General features: G+C 37.4%; 1 protein-coding gene across 7 annotated transcripts in view; it reads right to left on the bottom strand.

Moving 5' to 3' along the window:
- The window catches only part of PSD3 (pleckstrin and Sec7 domain containing 3), a 736,339-nt gene that overhangs the window by 185,238 nt on the left and 535,804 nt on the right, over window positions 1-15,297 (bottom strand). For all 7 annotated transcript variants that reach the window (XM_059384334.1, XM_059384336.1, XM_059384338.1 and 4 more), the window contains one exon: window positions 14,894-14,937. In XM_059384334.1, the coding sequence (XP_059240317.1) occupies window positions 14,894-14,937 (44 nt within the window). The remainder of the gene's footprint in view (window positions 1-14,893; window positions 14,938-15,297) is intronic.

Genomic DNA, 15,297 nt, shown 5'->3' with positions numbered 1-15,297 from the left:
TTCCTCCTTTAAACCCCAAAATCAGGGAGACTGAACCACATTCAGTATCATATTTACTGAGAAATTTTTAAGTGATATTAATTCTTCAGCTCAAAAATCTCCTTTCAAATTGATGACTTTTTCATAACTATCTTATTTCTAGTTTTTCTTCTTTATCTTATATTCAATGTATTCTCACTGAATTTACATTAGAATAATCAAATTAATAATATTCTTTACATATCCATCTATATATTCAGTCTTACCCTTATTTAATGTTCATGTAGATTACCTTCTAAATTTGTCAATTCCATGTAACATAAATATTAGAATTGCTATTTTACTAAAAATATGATGTAGCATTCTTCATGTTAGGAATGTGAGGAAAGCAATAATCTAATTGTAATGATGGTAAGAATCTTCTTATTCTAGTCTATTATTTTAATGAGGCACAATACATACTTAGCAAACATTCATTAGTATGAACACCCAAAATGGAGAACTTATTATCCAATGTTTCACACAAAATAGTTTTATTAATCTTCCCTTGGTTACTTCTTTCTGTACCAAAAAACTCTTAATGCCAACTTCCCCAACCTTTTTTTCTGATACACTCAATTTTTTTTTTAACACTAAATATATTTGTGGTATCTACAAACACTGTACAACATATTGCAACTTTTATTTGCCTCAGTTCTCTCAACAGTAATAATATAAAATTTGGGTGGTTACCTGGAAGTTTTAAAAGAGAATTGCTGTAGGGAGCCTGGGAAGACGGCAGAGCAGGAAGACCATAAGCTCACCTCATCCCACAAATACAACCAGGTAACAGTTATATTCAGCATAAATAATCCAGAAGACGACCCAAAGACTAGAAGACCAAACTCTACAACCAGATGTACAGAAAATGCCACATCAAAGGTGGTAGAAAAGGTGTAGATGTGGTGAGGACCTAAAAGACTCTAGCCTCCAAGGTGGGGAGAAAGCCAGACTGGAGGAAGGGTAGAATTAAACTATCACACCAAGGAACTCCCTTGGGGAAAATAAATCCCCATAACATTTGGCTGTGAAAGGAGAGGGGCTGAATATTTGGAGTTCTTACAATAGTTGTACTTAAAATCTATAGAGTTTTAAAAGTCAGCAGGCTTGAATCTAGGTGACCCTGGAGGGTGATAGGAAGTTGAGTTTCCCCACCTAAAGAGACAGCACAAGGAATAGCTCAAGGAGATACCATGTAAAACTATCAGGTGAAAAACACCTGAGGCAAAAGGGAGGGAGAGTTACTTACTAATCTCAGAGCCTGTCCAGGAGTGTTAGAGTAAGAAACTACTACTACTGAAGAAACAAAGGAGTTGGCTGGCACCATCTCCTTCCTTACTGCTCAGCAGAAACACAGAACCACTTGTGGGAACCAACACAGTGCCTGCACTCACTACCTAACTTGCTCACACCAAGCACAGTCCCTACACTTTTACAAATTGACCCTTTCTAGTCACATCTTCCTCAGTCCCAGAGCTGTGAGTCTACTTTCTCAGGAGACTGGAACAACCTTAACAACACTGTGTCTTCCAACCCAACTACTCTGTGGGGCCTTGGTCCTCATGGCAGCAGAGGTGGTCCAACAGAAGACCAATGCATTCTTTGTTAAAATTATGCATCCCTCCCACAAACACTGTGCAGATTTGCCCAGACTACCCAGTTCTTGTAGCTTTGATGAAAGGTCTCATTTCAAAAGCAGACTAGTGCTCACTATGCTAAAACTGCATGCCCCACACCAGCTGGTCCCAGCAGCAGCATGATGTCCCCTTCAATATGCCCCTGACCATAGCCCATCCAAAGCCACTGATAATATGCAAGCAGCTCCAACAGAGGCCAGTCACTCCAAAGTGACTCCTTTTCTGGGGTGAGGGGAAGATAACCACACACACCAGTTAGATGGCAGCCCCAGCAGTGGGCTGCCAACAGATAGTTGGTTTGACTGCAGGCCATACCTACCAATAAAACCTTCTCACTAAACAACACCGGGAAAATACACTGCAGTTTGGTCCCACTCCACCTCTGGAAAATGCCTGATCTGACTCAATTCAAGCCCAAGGCAGCCCCAAAGGGGCTAAATACTGCCTACAATAGGCAAAGAAAGCCATTGCACATGACTGGACTAAAGGAAAAAGAAGCCAAGACATAATAACAAGTTGCACAAAACATATAGGAAACACCTGTGAAGTACCAGTTTCTGGTGAAGAGGGGTCACTGCACATTGGGGCAATATAAAACTTCTTCATAAGGCCATTACCTCTAAGAGAAGAAGATGTAGCTGACTTTCCTAACACAGAGAAACACAAGAGTTAGACAAAATAAGGAGACAGAGGAACATGTCCCAAATGAAAGAACAGGACAAAACCATAGCAAGAGACCTAAGCAAAATGGATATAAATAATATGCCTGCCTGATAAGGAATTTAATGATCAAAAAGATACTCACTGGACTTGACAAGAGTGGAAGACAACAGTGAGAACCTTATCAAAGAAATAAAGAACATGAAAAAGAACACATCAGAGATGAAAAACACAATAAATGAAATTAAAAATACACTAGATGAAATAAATAGTGGGCTAAAGGAATCAGAGGAATGAATCAGCAACCTGGAGAACAGAATGGAAAGTAATGGAGCTGAAAAACTGAGAGAAAAAAATATGCAAAATGAGAATAGTTTTAGGAAACTCAGTTACTCCATCAAGCATAATAACATTCTCATTATATGGATCCCAGAAGAGAAAGGGGATCAGAAAACTTACCTGATGAAATAGTTGACAACTTCCTGAATCTGGGGAAGGAACTATCAATATCTAGTAGGCACAGAGATCCCTCAACAAAATCAGTCTATGGAGGTCCACACCAAGACACAGAGTAATCAACTGACAAAAAGTAGTGATAAAGAGAAAATTTTAAAATCAACAAGAGAAAAGAAAACAGTTATATAGAAGGGAAACCCCATAAGACTATTAGTGGGTTTTTCAGCAGAAACTTGGCAGGCCAGAAGACAGTGGCATGATATGTTCAAAGGAAAAACTCTGCAGCCAGGAACACTCTTTCCAGAAAGGGTATCATGCAGAACAGAAGGAGAGATAAACAGTTTCTCAAACAAAAGGTAAAGGAGTTCATGACCACCAAACCAGCCCTACTGAAATGTTAAAAAGGACTCTTTGATTGGAAAAGAAAGACTGAAAGTAGGAGTAAGAAAAGAAGGAAAAACAGTAACAATAAGTATAAATGTAAAAGTCAGTCAAAGGGCATCAAGTGGGTATGAAGTATTACACCATATATCTAAAACATAGGTAGGGGGGAGAGTAAAGAATGGGTTCAAATTTAAGTGATCATCAACTTAACATAGACAGCTATATTCACATGTTATATATAAACCCCATGTTAACCACAAATCAAAAATGAAAAGAAAGAAATCCAAGAACACCAGTAAAGAAAGTCAGAAAATCATGAGAGTAGAGAGCAACAGAAGAAAGAGTCTGAGGAGAAGTAGAAAACAAACACAAATCAAGTAACAAAACAGCAATAAATACATATCTTATTGATATTACTCTGAATGTAAATGGGGTGAATGCTCCAATCAAAAGATAAAGGGTCGTGGAATAGACAAAAATACATGACCCATTTATATGCCCTGTAAGAGACTCATTTTTAAAGCCACCTGCAAATTGAAAGTAAGGGGATGGAAAAACACTTATCATGCAAATAGATGTCAAAAGAAAACTGGGGTAGCAATACTTAAATCGGACAAAGCAGACTTCAAAACAAAGACAATCATAAGAGGACAATCCAACAATAAGATATAACAATTGTAAATACTATACATAATATACATAAGATAGTTAATAACAAACATGAAGAAACAAATCAATATTGATATAATAGCAGAGGATTTTTAACTCTACATTTACATCAATGGACAGATCATAGAAACAGAAAGCAAACAAGGCAACAGTGGCTTTGGAGGACAAACTGGACCAGATGGATATAAAAGATATATTCAGAATATTCCATCCTAAAACAACAGAACACATTCTTTTCAAGTGTACATGGAACATTCTCAAGATAGACCACATATTAGGCCAAAAAGCAAGTGTCAAGAAATTTAATTATAATGCTATGAAATTAGATATCAACTACAAGAAAAAAAATCTCCAGAGAGCACAAATACATGGAGGTTAATTATCATGCTATTAAACAATGAATGGGTCAACCATGAAATCAGAAAAAAATTAAAAATTAGGTGGAGAAAAACAGAAATAAAAGCATAATGATATACAATCACTGGAATGCAGCAAAAGCAGTTCTAAGAGAGAAATTTATAGTAATACAGTCTATCTCAAAAAGCAAGAGAAATCTCAAATAAAAAACCTAATCTTATACCTAATTGGGTAGAGAAAAAAAAACAATAAACTAAACCCAGAACAATCAGAAGGAAGGACATAATAAAGATTATGGCAGAAATAAATGATATAGCAACTTAAAAAAAAGCCAACAGAACAGATCAATGAAGAAGAAGCTGGTTCTTCCAAATAATCAAAGAATTGATGAAACTCTATCCAAAATAATCAAAAGAGAGAAAGAGGATGAGAGGGCTCAAACAAAACCAGAAATGAAAGAGGAGAAATAATAACCAACATGAGAGAAATACAAACAACTATAAGAGAAAATTATGAAAAACTATTATGTCAACACATTGGACAACCTAGAAGAAATGGATAAATTCCTAGACACATATTACCTATCAGAACTAAAGCAGGAGAAAGAAAATTTGACCAAATCTATTACGAGCTATGTAACTGAATCAGTAATCAATAAACTCCCAATAAACAAAAGTCTAGGACCCAAGCTTCACTGCTGAATTCTACCAACATTAATGGAAGAGTTAATACCTATTTTCTCAAATGCTCCCAAGAAAAACAAGAGGAAAGAAAACTTCCATATTCATTCTATGAGGACAGCATTACCCTCATACCAAAACCAGATAAAGACACAATAAAAAAAGAGAACTTCAGTCCAATATCTCTGATGAACATACATGCAAAAATCCTCAACAAAATGCTGGTAAACCACATCCAACAAAAATCATTCATCAATGTTAAGTGGGATTTATTATTGGGATGAAAAGTGGTTAATTATTGACAAATCAATGTAATACATCACATCAATAAGAGAAAGGATAAGAACCTTTCAATATCTGCAGAAAAAGCATTTGAACTAAAGTGCAATTCATGATAAAAACTCTCAACAAAGTAGGGTTAGAGGGAACATACCTCAAAATAATAAAGGCCTGATATGAAGCACCTGCAGTCATCCTAAGTGAGGAAAAATTGAAGGCTTTTCCCCTAATGTCAAGAATAAGAAAAGGATGTCTTCTCTCACTGCTTTTATTTAACATGGTACTCCCAAGCTGTAGCCACAGCAATCACACAACAAAAAGAAATAAAAGGCATCCAAATTGGTAAGGAAGAAATAAACTTTGGCTATTTGTAGATGTCATACTCTAGATAGAAAACCCAAAAGGCTCCACCAAAAACTTCTAGAATTGATAAAACGAATTCAGTAAATTCATAAGATACAAAATCAACACAAAATCTATTGCATTTCTGTGCACCAATAACAAAGTAATAGAAAGTAAAATTAAGAAAACAATCCCACTTACAATAGCATGAAAAATAAGGAGATACCTCGGAATAAACCTAACCAAAAAGGTGAAGAAGACCTGTATATTGAAACTGTAACACACCAATGAAAGAAATTCAGGTTGATGCAAAGAAACAGAAAGAGAATCCATGCTCTCTCTTCCATTGGATCTGAAGAACTGATATTGTTAAAATGCCTATACTATCCACAGCAAATTATACATTTAATGCAATTCCATCAAAATACCAAAAGCATTTTTCATAGAACTTCAGTGATCTTAAAATTTGTATGGAACCACAAAAGACTCCAGATAGCCAAAGCAACCTTAAAAAAGCAAAGCAAAGCAAAGTCCAATTCTGGACTTCAGGTTATATTACAAAGCTGTAGTGATCAGAACAGTATGGCACTGGCATAAAAACAGACACATAGAACAATGGAATAGAATAATCCCAGAAATAAGCCCACAATCATATGATCAATGAATCTTCAACAAAGCATGATGTTTTTGAAAAAGACAGCCTCTTCAACAAATGGTGTTGAGAAAACTTGACAGCAATATGTGAAAGAATGAAACTAGACCACTTTTCTAAACCATACACAGAAATAAATTCAAAATGGATTAAGAGTTAAATGTGAGATCTGACTCCATAAAAGCCCTAGAAGAGAACATAGGTAGTAATTTCTCTGACACTGGCTATAGCAACATCTGTCTAGATATGTCTCCTGATGCGACAAAAGCAAATTATAGTCTATTGGAACTACATCAAAACAAAAAGCTTCAGCATAGCAAAGAAACAACTAAGAAACTAAATAAAAACCTACAGAATGGGCAAGATATTTGCAACTGGCATTTCTAATAAACAGCTAGTCTCTAAAATATATTAAGAATTTATAAAACTCACACCCAAAAAACAAAAAACAAATAATCCAGTTAAAAAACGGGGTTACTCATAAAGTTTGATCATAAAAGTACCTTTTAACAGCTACTAAAACTAATGTTCCTTAGAACACACTTTAGAAAATTCAGCTATACATCAATTTCTATGATTCTGCAGATAAGGAATGTAAGATTTTTCCTTGATAAATGAGTATGTACATGTATATAATTATATAGAACACTGTTCTCAGCCAATTCTTTGTGTGCCACTCCAATCATATTTTCTCTAACTTATTTTTGTCCCATTATTTATTAATGTTGGTACTTCTCAGAGATAGCACTTAGAATTGCTTTCTTCCACTAAGGTCCTTTTCTCAGCAATCTTTATTCATTCTTAAAACTTCATCTGCCGGGGGTGCCTGGGTGGCTCAGTGGGTTAAGCCGCTGCCTTCGGCTCAGGTCATGATCTCAGGGTCCTGGGATCGAGTCTCGCATCGGGCTCTCTGCTCAGCAGGGAGCCTGCTTCCCTTCCTCTCTCTCTGCCTGCCTCTCTGCCTACTTGTGATCTCTCTCTGTTAATAAATAAAATCTTTTTTTCTTTTTTATTTTTTTAAAGATTTTTATTTATTTATTTGACAGAGAGAGATCACAAGTAGGCAGAGAGGTAGGCAGAGAGAGAGGAGGAAGCAGGATCCCTGCTGAGCAGAGAGCCCGATGCGGGACTCGATCCCAGGACCCTGAGATCATGACCTGAGCCGAAGGCAGCGGCTTAACCCACTGAGCCACCCAGGCGCCCAATAAATAAAATCTTTAAAAAAAAAAAAACAAAAAACTTGATCTGCCATATCTGTAAAAGATTTTCCCAAGTACTTATATAGCTCTGACCTCTTTCCCAAGTTTCAATTCAACATTTTCACTTTCCTACAGGACCTTTCCACTCCATTTAGCCTTTATCATCTGTCTCTAAACTTTGTCATATACTCTCCATTTCTAGTAGCAACACCAGTATTTCCCTACTTATTTAGGTTTTGGCTTCTACCTTATCTTTGACTCCTCTCATGCTCTTCACTGCTGTAGATATGGCTTTCACTACTGCTTTATATTTAATGTTCTAGAACATTTTATAGTGTCATCCTGAGGATTATAAGAGATTCAGTAATCGTTCCCCATATAAAAAAGAGGAAACTGCAAAGAAGCATGACCAGTGACCCAGCTAGTACATGGAAGAGATGGAATTCAAACCCAAATCTACCTGATTCTGGATTTTGGGCTCCTGAACACAATGCTCTCTAGATTGACAAGAGGCACACAGAAGAATTCAGTTCTTGGGTAGACTTCCATGCTAATCCATGGACTGGGCTCAAGATAAGACACTTTCCTATCATCAGGGAAATGCAAATCAAAACTGCAATGAGATATCACCTCCCACCTGTCAGAACGGCTAAAATAAAAAACTCAAGAAACAAATTTCAGAGAGGTTGTAGAGATAAAAGAATCCTTGTGCACTGTTGGTGGAAATGCAAACTGGTGCAGTCACTGTGGAGAATGGTATGGTGGTTCCTCAAAAACTTAAATACAGAATTACCATATGATCTACTAATTCTACTACTGGGTATTTACCCAAAGAATACAAAAAACACTAAATCGAAAAGGTATGTGCATTCCTATGTTTATTACACCATTATTTACAATAGCTAAGATAAGGAAGCAGCCCCAGCATCCATCAATAGATTAAAGATAAAGAAGATGTGGTATATATAGTCCTCAGACATAAAAAACAAAGTCTTCCTCTTGTGATGACATGGATGGAACTACTCAACTACAATGTTGAGTGAAATAAGGCAGTCAAAGAAAGTCAAATACCATATGCTTTCACTCATGTATGGAATTTAAGAAATAAAACAAATGAACAAAGAAAAAAAAGAGCCAAAACCAAGACTAAACTACAGAGGACAAACTGGTGGTTCACAGAGTGGAGGTGAGTTGGGGGAATGGGCAATAGGTGAAGGGAATTAAGACTACACTTATCATGAAGAGCACTGGGTAACACAGAATTGCTGAATCACTATATTGTACACCTGAAACTAATATAACATTCTATGTTAACTATACTGACATTAAGAAAGAGATACTTTCTTACACCAAATTTCCATTATGCATAATATATATATAAAACCTACTGTGTAACAAATTGTAATTTATCAAGAATTTGGATTTCCAGGGGGGAGGAGTCAAGATGGCGGAGAAATAGCAGGCTGAGACTACTTCAGCTAGCAGAAGATCAGCTAGATAGCTTATCTAAAGATTGAAAACACCTGTAAATCCATCAGCAGATCGAAGAGAAGAAGAACAGCAATTCTAGAAACAGGAAAAACAACCACTTTTTGAAAGGTAGGACAGGCAGAGAAGTGAATCCAAAGCAACGGGAAGATAGACCCCTGGGGGAGGGACGGATCCCGGCAAGCGGCGGAACAACGGAGCACAAAATCAGGACTTTTAAAAGTCTGTTCTGCTGAGGGACATCACTCCAGAGGCTAAACCGGGGCGAAGCACATGTGGGGTCAGCATGGCCTCAGGTCCCACAGGGTCACAGAAGGATCGGGGGTGTCTGAGTGTCGCAGAGCTTGTGGGTATTGGAACAGGAAAACCAGCAACAGAGACAGAGCCGACAGTAAGCTCACAGCTCAGGGTTACCTTGAACCAGCTGCAGGCTCGGTGAGCTCGGACCGCGGCTGGAGGTCAGGCAGACGGGAGTTACTGGGTGCTGTTCTCTGAGGGTGCACTGAGGAGTGGGGCCCTGAGCTCTAAGCTCCTCTGGGCCAGAGACTGGGAGGCCTCCATGTTCATTCCCGTCCTCCGGAACTTTAAGGAAAGCGCTCAGGGAACAACAGCTCCTGAAAGCAAACCTGAGCGGATTACTCAGCCCGGGCCCTGGTAAAGGCGGTGCAATTCCGCCTGGGGCAAAGACACTTGAGAATCACTACACCAGGCCCCTCCCCCAGAAGATCAACAAGAAATCCAGCCAAAACCAAGTTCACCTACCAAGGAGTGCGGTTTAAACACCAAGGAGAGCAGCAGAATTCCAGAGGAGAAGAAAGCAAAGCACGGAACTCATGGCTTTCTCCATGTGATTTTTCAGTCTTTCAGTTAATTTTTTTCTTTTTCATTTTTTTTCTCTTCTTCAGCTAAATTTTTTTTAACTTTTACCCTTTTCTTTTTTAACGTTTTTTAACTAGTTTATCTAATATATATATTTTTTCTTTTTTATACTTTTCTTTATTCGTTTTCTTTTTTTATTTCTTTTTTTTTTTCCTTTCTTTCTTTCTTTTTGAACCTCTGTTTAATCCCCTTTCTCCTCCCTCACGATTTGGTATCTCTTCTGATTTGGTTAAAGCATATTTTCCTGGGGTTGTTGCCACCCTTTTAGTATTTTACTTGCTCCTTCATATACTCTTATCTGGACAAAATAACAAAGCAGAAAAATTCACCACAAATTAAAGAACAAGCGGCAGTACCAAAGGTTAGGGAACTACTCAATACAGACATTGGTAATATGTCAGATCTAGAGTTCAGAATGACAATTCTCAAGGCTCTAGCCGGGCTCGAAAAAGGCATGGAAGATATTAGAGAAACCCTCTCGGGAGATATAAAAGCCCTTTCTGGAGAAATAAAAGAACTAAAATCTAACCAAGTTGAAATCAAAAAAGCTATTAATGAGGTGCAATCAAAAATGGAGGCAGAAGAAAAAATTAGCGATATAGAAGACCAAATGACAGAGAATAAAGAAGCTGAGCAAAAGAGGGAGAAACAGCTACTGGACCACGAGGGGAGAATTCGAGAGATAAGTGACACCATAAGACGAAACAACATTAGAATAATTGGGATTCCAGAAGAAGAAGAGAGAGAGAAGAGAGCAGAAGGTATACTGGAGAGAATTATTGGGGAGAATTTCCCCAATATGGCAAAGGGAACGAGCATCAAAATTCAGGAGATGCAGAGAACGCCCCTCAAAATCAATAAGAATAGGCCCACACCCCGTCACCTAATAGTAAAATTTACAAGTCTTAGTGACAATCCTGAAAGCAGCCCGGGAAAAGAAGTCTGTAACATACAATGGTCAAAATATTAGATTGGCAGCTGACGTATCCACAGAGACCTGCCAGGCCAGAAAGAGCTGGCATGTTATTTTCAGAGCACTAAGCAAGAAAAACATGCAGCCAAGAATACTATATCCAGCTAGGCTATCATCGAAAATAGAAGGAGAGATTAAAAGCTTCCAGGAAAAACTAAAACTGAAAGAATTTGCAAACACCAAACCAGCTCTACAGGAAATATTGAAAGGGGCCCTCAAAGCAAAGAGAGAGCCTACAAGTGGTAGATCAGAAAGGAACAGAGACAATATACAGTAATAGTCACCTTACAGGCAATACAATGGCACTAAATTCATATCTCTTAATAGTTGCCCTGAATGTTAATGGGCTAAATGCCCCAATCAAAGACAAAGGGTATCAGAATGGATAAAAAAACAAAACCCATCTATATGTTGCCTCCAAGAAACTTATTTTAAGCCCGAAGACACTTCCAGATTTAAAGTGAGGGGGTGGAAAAGAATTTACCATGCTAATGGACATCAGAAGAAAGCAGGAGTGGCAATCCTTATATCAGATCAATTAGATTTTAAGCCAAAGACTATAATAAGAGATGAGGAAGGACACTATATCATACTCAAAGGGTCAGTCCAACAAGAAGATTTAACAATTTTAAATATCTATGCCCCCAATGTGGGAGCAGCCAACTATATAAACCAATTAATAACAAAATCAAAGAAACACATCAACAATAATACAATGATAGTAGGGGACTTTAACACTCCCCTCACTGAAATGGACAGGTCATCCAAGCAAAAGATCAGCAAGGATATAAAGGCCTTAAATGACACACTGGACCAGATGGACATCACAGATATATTCAGAATATTTCATCCCAAAGCAACAGAATACACATTCTTCTCTAGTGCACATGGAACATTCTCCAGAATAGATCACATCCTCGGTCCTAAATCAGGACTCAACCGGTATCAAAAGATTGGGATCATTCCCTGCATATTTTCAGACCACAATGCTCTAAAGCTAGAACTCAACCACAAAAGGAAGTTTGGAAAGAACCCAAATACATGGAGACTAAACAGTATCCTTCTAAAGAATGAATGGGTCAACCGGGAAATTAAAGAAGAACTGGATTGGAAGAATAAATATTGTGAAAATGTCTATGCTACCTAAAGCAATCTACACATTTAATGCATTTCCTATCAAAGTACCATCCATCGTTTTCAAAGAAAGGGAACAAATAATCCTAAAATTTGTATGGAACCAGAAAAGACCTCGAAGAGCCAAAGGAATATTGAAAAAGAAAGCCAAAGTTGGTGGCATCACAATTCCGGACTTCAAGTTCTATTTCAAAGCTGTCATCATCAAGACAGCATGGTACTGGCACAAAAACAGATACATAGATCAATGTAACAGAATAGAGGGCCCAGAAATAGACCCTCATCTCTATAGTCAACTTATTTTCGACAAAGCAGGAAAGAATGTCCATTGGAAAAAAGACAGCCTCTTCAATAAATGGTGTTGGGGAAATTTGACAGCCACATGCAGAATAATGAAATTGGACCATTTCCTTACACCACACACAAAAATAGACTCAAAATGGATGAAGGACCTCAATGTGCGAAAGGAATCCATCAAAATCCTTGAGGAGAACACAGGCAGCAACCTCTTCAACCTCAGCCGCAGCAACATCTTCCTAGAAACATTGCCAAAGGCAAGGGAAGCAAGGGCAAAAATGAACTATTGGGATTTCATCAAGATCAAAAGCTTTTGCACAGCAAAGGAAACAGTTAACAAAATCAAAAGACAACTGACAGAATGGGAGAAGATATTTGCAAACGACATATCAGATTAAGGTTAGTGTCCAAAATCTACAAAGAACTTAGCAAACTCAACACCCAAAGAACAAATAATCCAATCAAAAAATGGGCAGAGGATCTGAACAGACATTTCTGCAAAGAAGACATCCAGATGGCCAACAGACACATGAAAAAGTGCACCATATCACTAGGTATCAGGGAAATACAAATCAAAACCACAATGACATACCACCTCACACCAGTCTGAATGGCTTAAATCAACAAGTCAGGAAATGACAGATGCTGGTGAGCATGCGGAGAAAGGGGAACCCTCCTACACTGTTGGTGGGAATGCAAGCTGGTGCAACCACTCTGGAAAACAGCATGGAGGTTCCTCAATATGCTGAAAATAGAACTGCCCTCTGACCCAGCAATTCCACTACTGGGTATTTACCCTAAAGATACAAACGTAGTGATCCGAAGGGGTACATGCACCCGAATGTTTATAGCAGCAATGTCCACAATAGCCAAACTATGGAAAGAACCTAGATGTCCATCAACAGATGAATGGATCAAGAAGATGTGGTATATATACACAATGGAATACTATGCAGCCATCAAAAGAAATGAAATCTTGCCATTTGCGACAACATGGATGGAAGTAGAGCGTATCCTGCTTAGCGAAATAAGTCAAGGGGAGAAAGACAACTATCATATGCTCTCCCTGATATGAGGAAGTGGTGATGCAACATGGGGGCTTAAGTGGGTAGGAGACGAATCAATGAAACAAGATGGGATTTGGAGGGAGATAAACCCTAAGTGACTCTTAATCTCACAAAACAAACCAAGCGTTGCTGGGTGGAGGGGGGTTGGGAAAGGGGGGTGGGGTTATGGACAGTGGGGAGGGTATGTGCTTTGCTGAGTGCTGTGAAGTGTGTAAACCTGGCGATTCACAGACCTGTACCCCTGGGGATAAAAATATATGCTTATAAAAAATAAAAAATTAACAACCAGAAAAAAAAAAAAAAAAAAAAAAAAAAAAGTAAGAATTTGGATTTACAAAACATATCCTCAAGGGTACATTTATTTGGTTTTTAAAATAGCTTAATAAAAGAAAAATATTCTCTCCCTTAGTATGAATGTATTTATACTTCATTTTTATTATATTTTACTACAGGAGTTACTCTACTTAGGTCAGGATATGCCTTTAATAGTTTAGCAAGATTCTAAGTATATTATTTATGAAATTTTCCTAGGAAACCCACTTTCATTCATTAGAGAAAAGTCCAAAAGTGATTACTTTGGGTAGGCCATGAATTCTTATTATCTTAACAAGTTTTCCTTGAAATGATATACTTTTAGTCTCATGATGTATATAAATATAGACACATCACATATACTTGCAAATATTAGTTCCAAATTAAACTCTGAATCCCTAATTCAAAACAGTACTATATGAGGTAACAGTTACTGGAAACAGTTTAGTAGTACTTTTAAAAAAATTCATTCTAACCTGTTATCTGTGAGATATATGCAGTCAATTGCTAAACCTCTTTTTTCCAGTGTACATATGAAGGAATAAGATTTATCCCCTAAGTTCTGATTATATAAACCTAAGTTCATGCAGACTGCTATGTAAGGTCACATGGTAGAAAAATATTTATGAATGCTTAATATCAGTGGAAACCAAAAATAAAATTCACATGTAGTTCTATTTAAAAAACATTTTGACCTAATTTATAGATAACTTTAGTTAACAATAATTTTAAGTTAAATTCCTAACTGCTGCAGTGAAAGAAAGATCAGAGAAAGTTCAGCATGAGTAGTACTGTTGGTCTACATAGGGTTAGATATAATTTATCTGTAATATTATCTCCCAAAGTATGTACCTTGAAACACAGTACATTATACTGTTGAAAAGGTTCAGAAAACATTGCGAATTTGATTCCTTTCTTGGATATTGGCATTGGACAAAGTCCTGAAAGTTTTGCAGTTAAAAATATTTTTTTGGTTATTTAATCTATCATTTTTCAAGTTTTTCAGTATCTTAGTATAATTAGGGACATTGGATACAAATTTGGAAAACCTTGATCTACGATGATAGGCAAGAGGGAATTAAAACAAGTAGATGGTACCAAAATCATTTGTATTAGATTCTGGATTATAGGTGATTTATCAGCTTTTCTTTTTGAAAGCTATTTTTTAAAAGGATACATTAAAAAGTTAATTGTCTCTAGGCAAGGCAACTAGACTAAAAGCAAACAGAAAAAGACATGGGATACTCAGGGTTTACTTAAGGTTTTATACAATGTTAGACACTGGTCTGAAATGAGAACTGGCCATGCATATTTAATCCTTCTCTAAGATCACCTCTAAAGCATAAAGAAAGACAGTAAGAAAAGAACAAGTAAATCATGTATTAAAAAGCTGACAGCCAGCATACTCACACTGCCCATTCTAGCTTCTCATTCTTAATAGAGTTGTACAGCGCCTGTAAAGAGAGAAAACAAGATGGAATTATTTTTTTCATTCTGTTCAATATTTTTATTTATTTTTTTTTAAAGATTTTATTTATTTATTTGACAGAGAGAGAGATCACAAGTAGGCAGGGAGGCAGGTGGAGGCGGGGGGAGTAGGTTCCCTGCTGAGCAGGGAGCCTGATGCAGGGCTTGAACCCAGGACCCTGAGATCATGACCCAAGTCTAAGGCCCGAGGTTTTAACCCACTGAACCACCCAGGTGCCCCTCTGTTCAGTATTTTTAATTCAGCAAATGACCAAAGCCAAAAGGCTAGACCGAGTTAGCAACCAATTCCTAAGCCCCTTGTTAGTCACCCTGTTGGCTCTGAAAGT

Source organism: Mustela nigripes, chromosome 18, assembly GCF_022355385.1.
Source record: "Mustela nigripes isolate SB6536 chromosome 18, MUSNIG.SB6536, whole genome shotgun sequence".
Classification (NCBI taxonomy): domain Eukaryota; kingdom Metazoa; phylum Chordata; class Mammalia; order Carnivora; family Mustelidae; genus Mustela; species Mustela nigripes.
The sequence above is the reverse complement of the archived record's forward strand: the minus strand, read 5'-3'. Positions and strand labels throughout refer to the sequence as shown.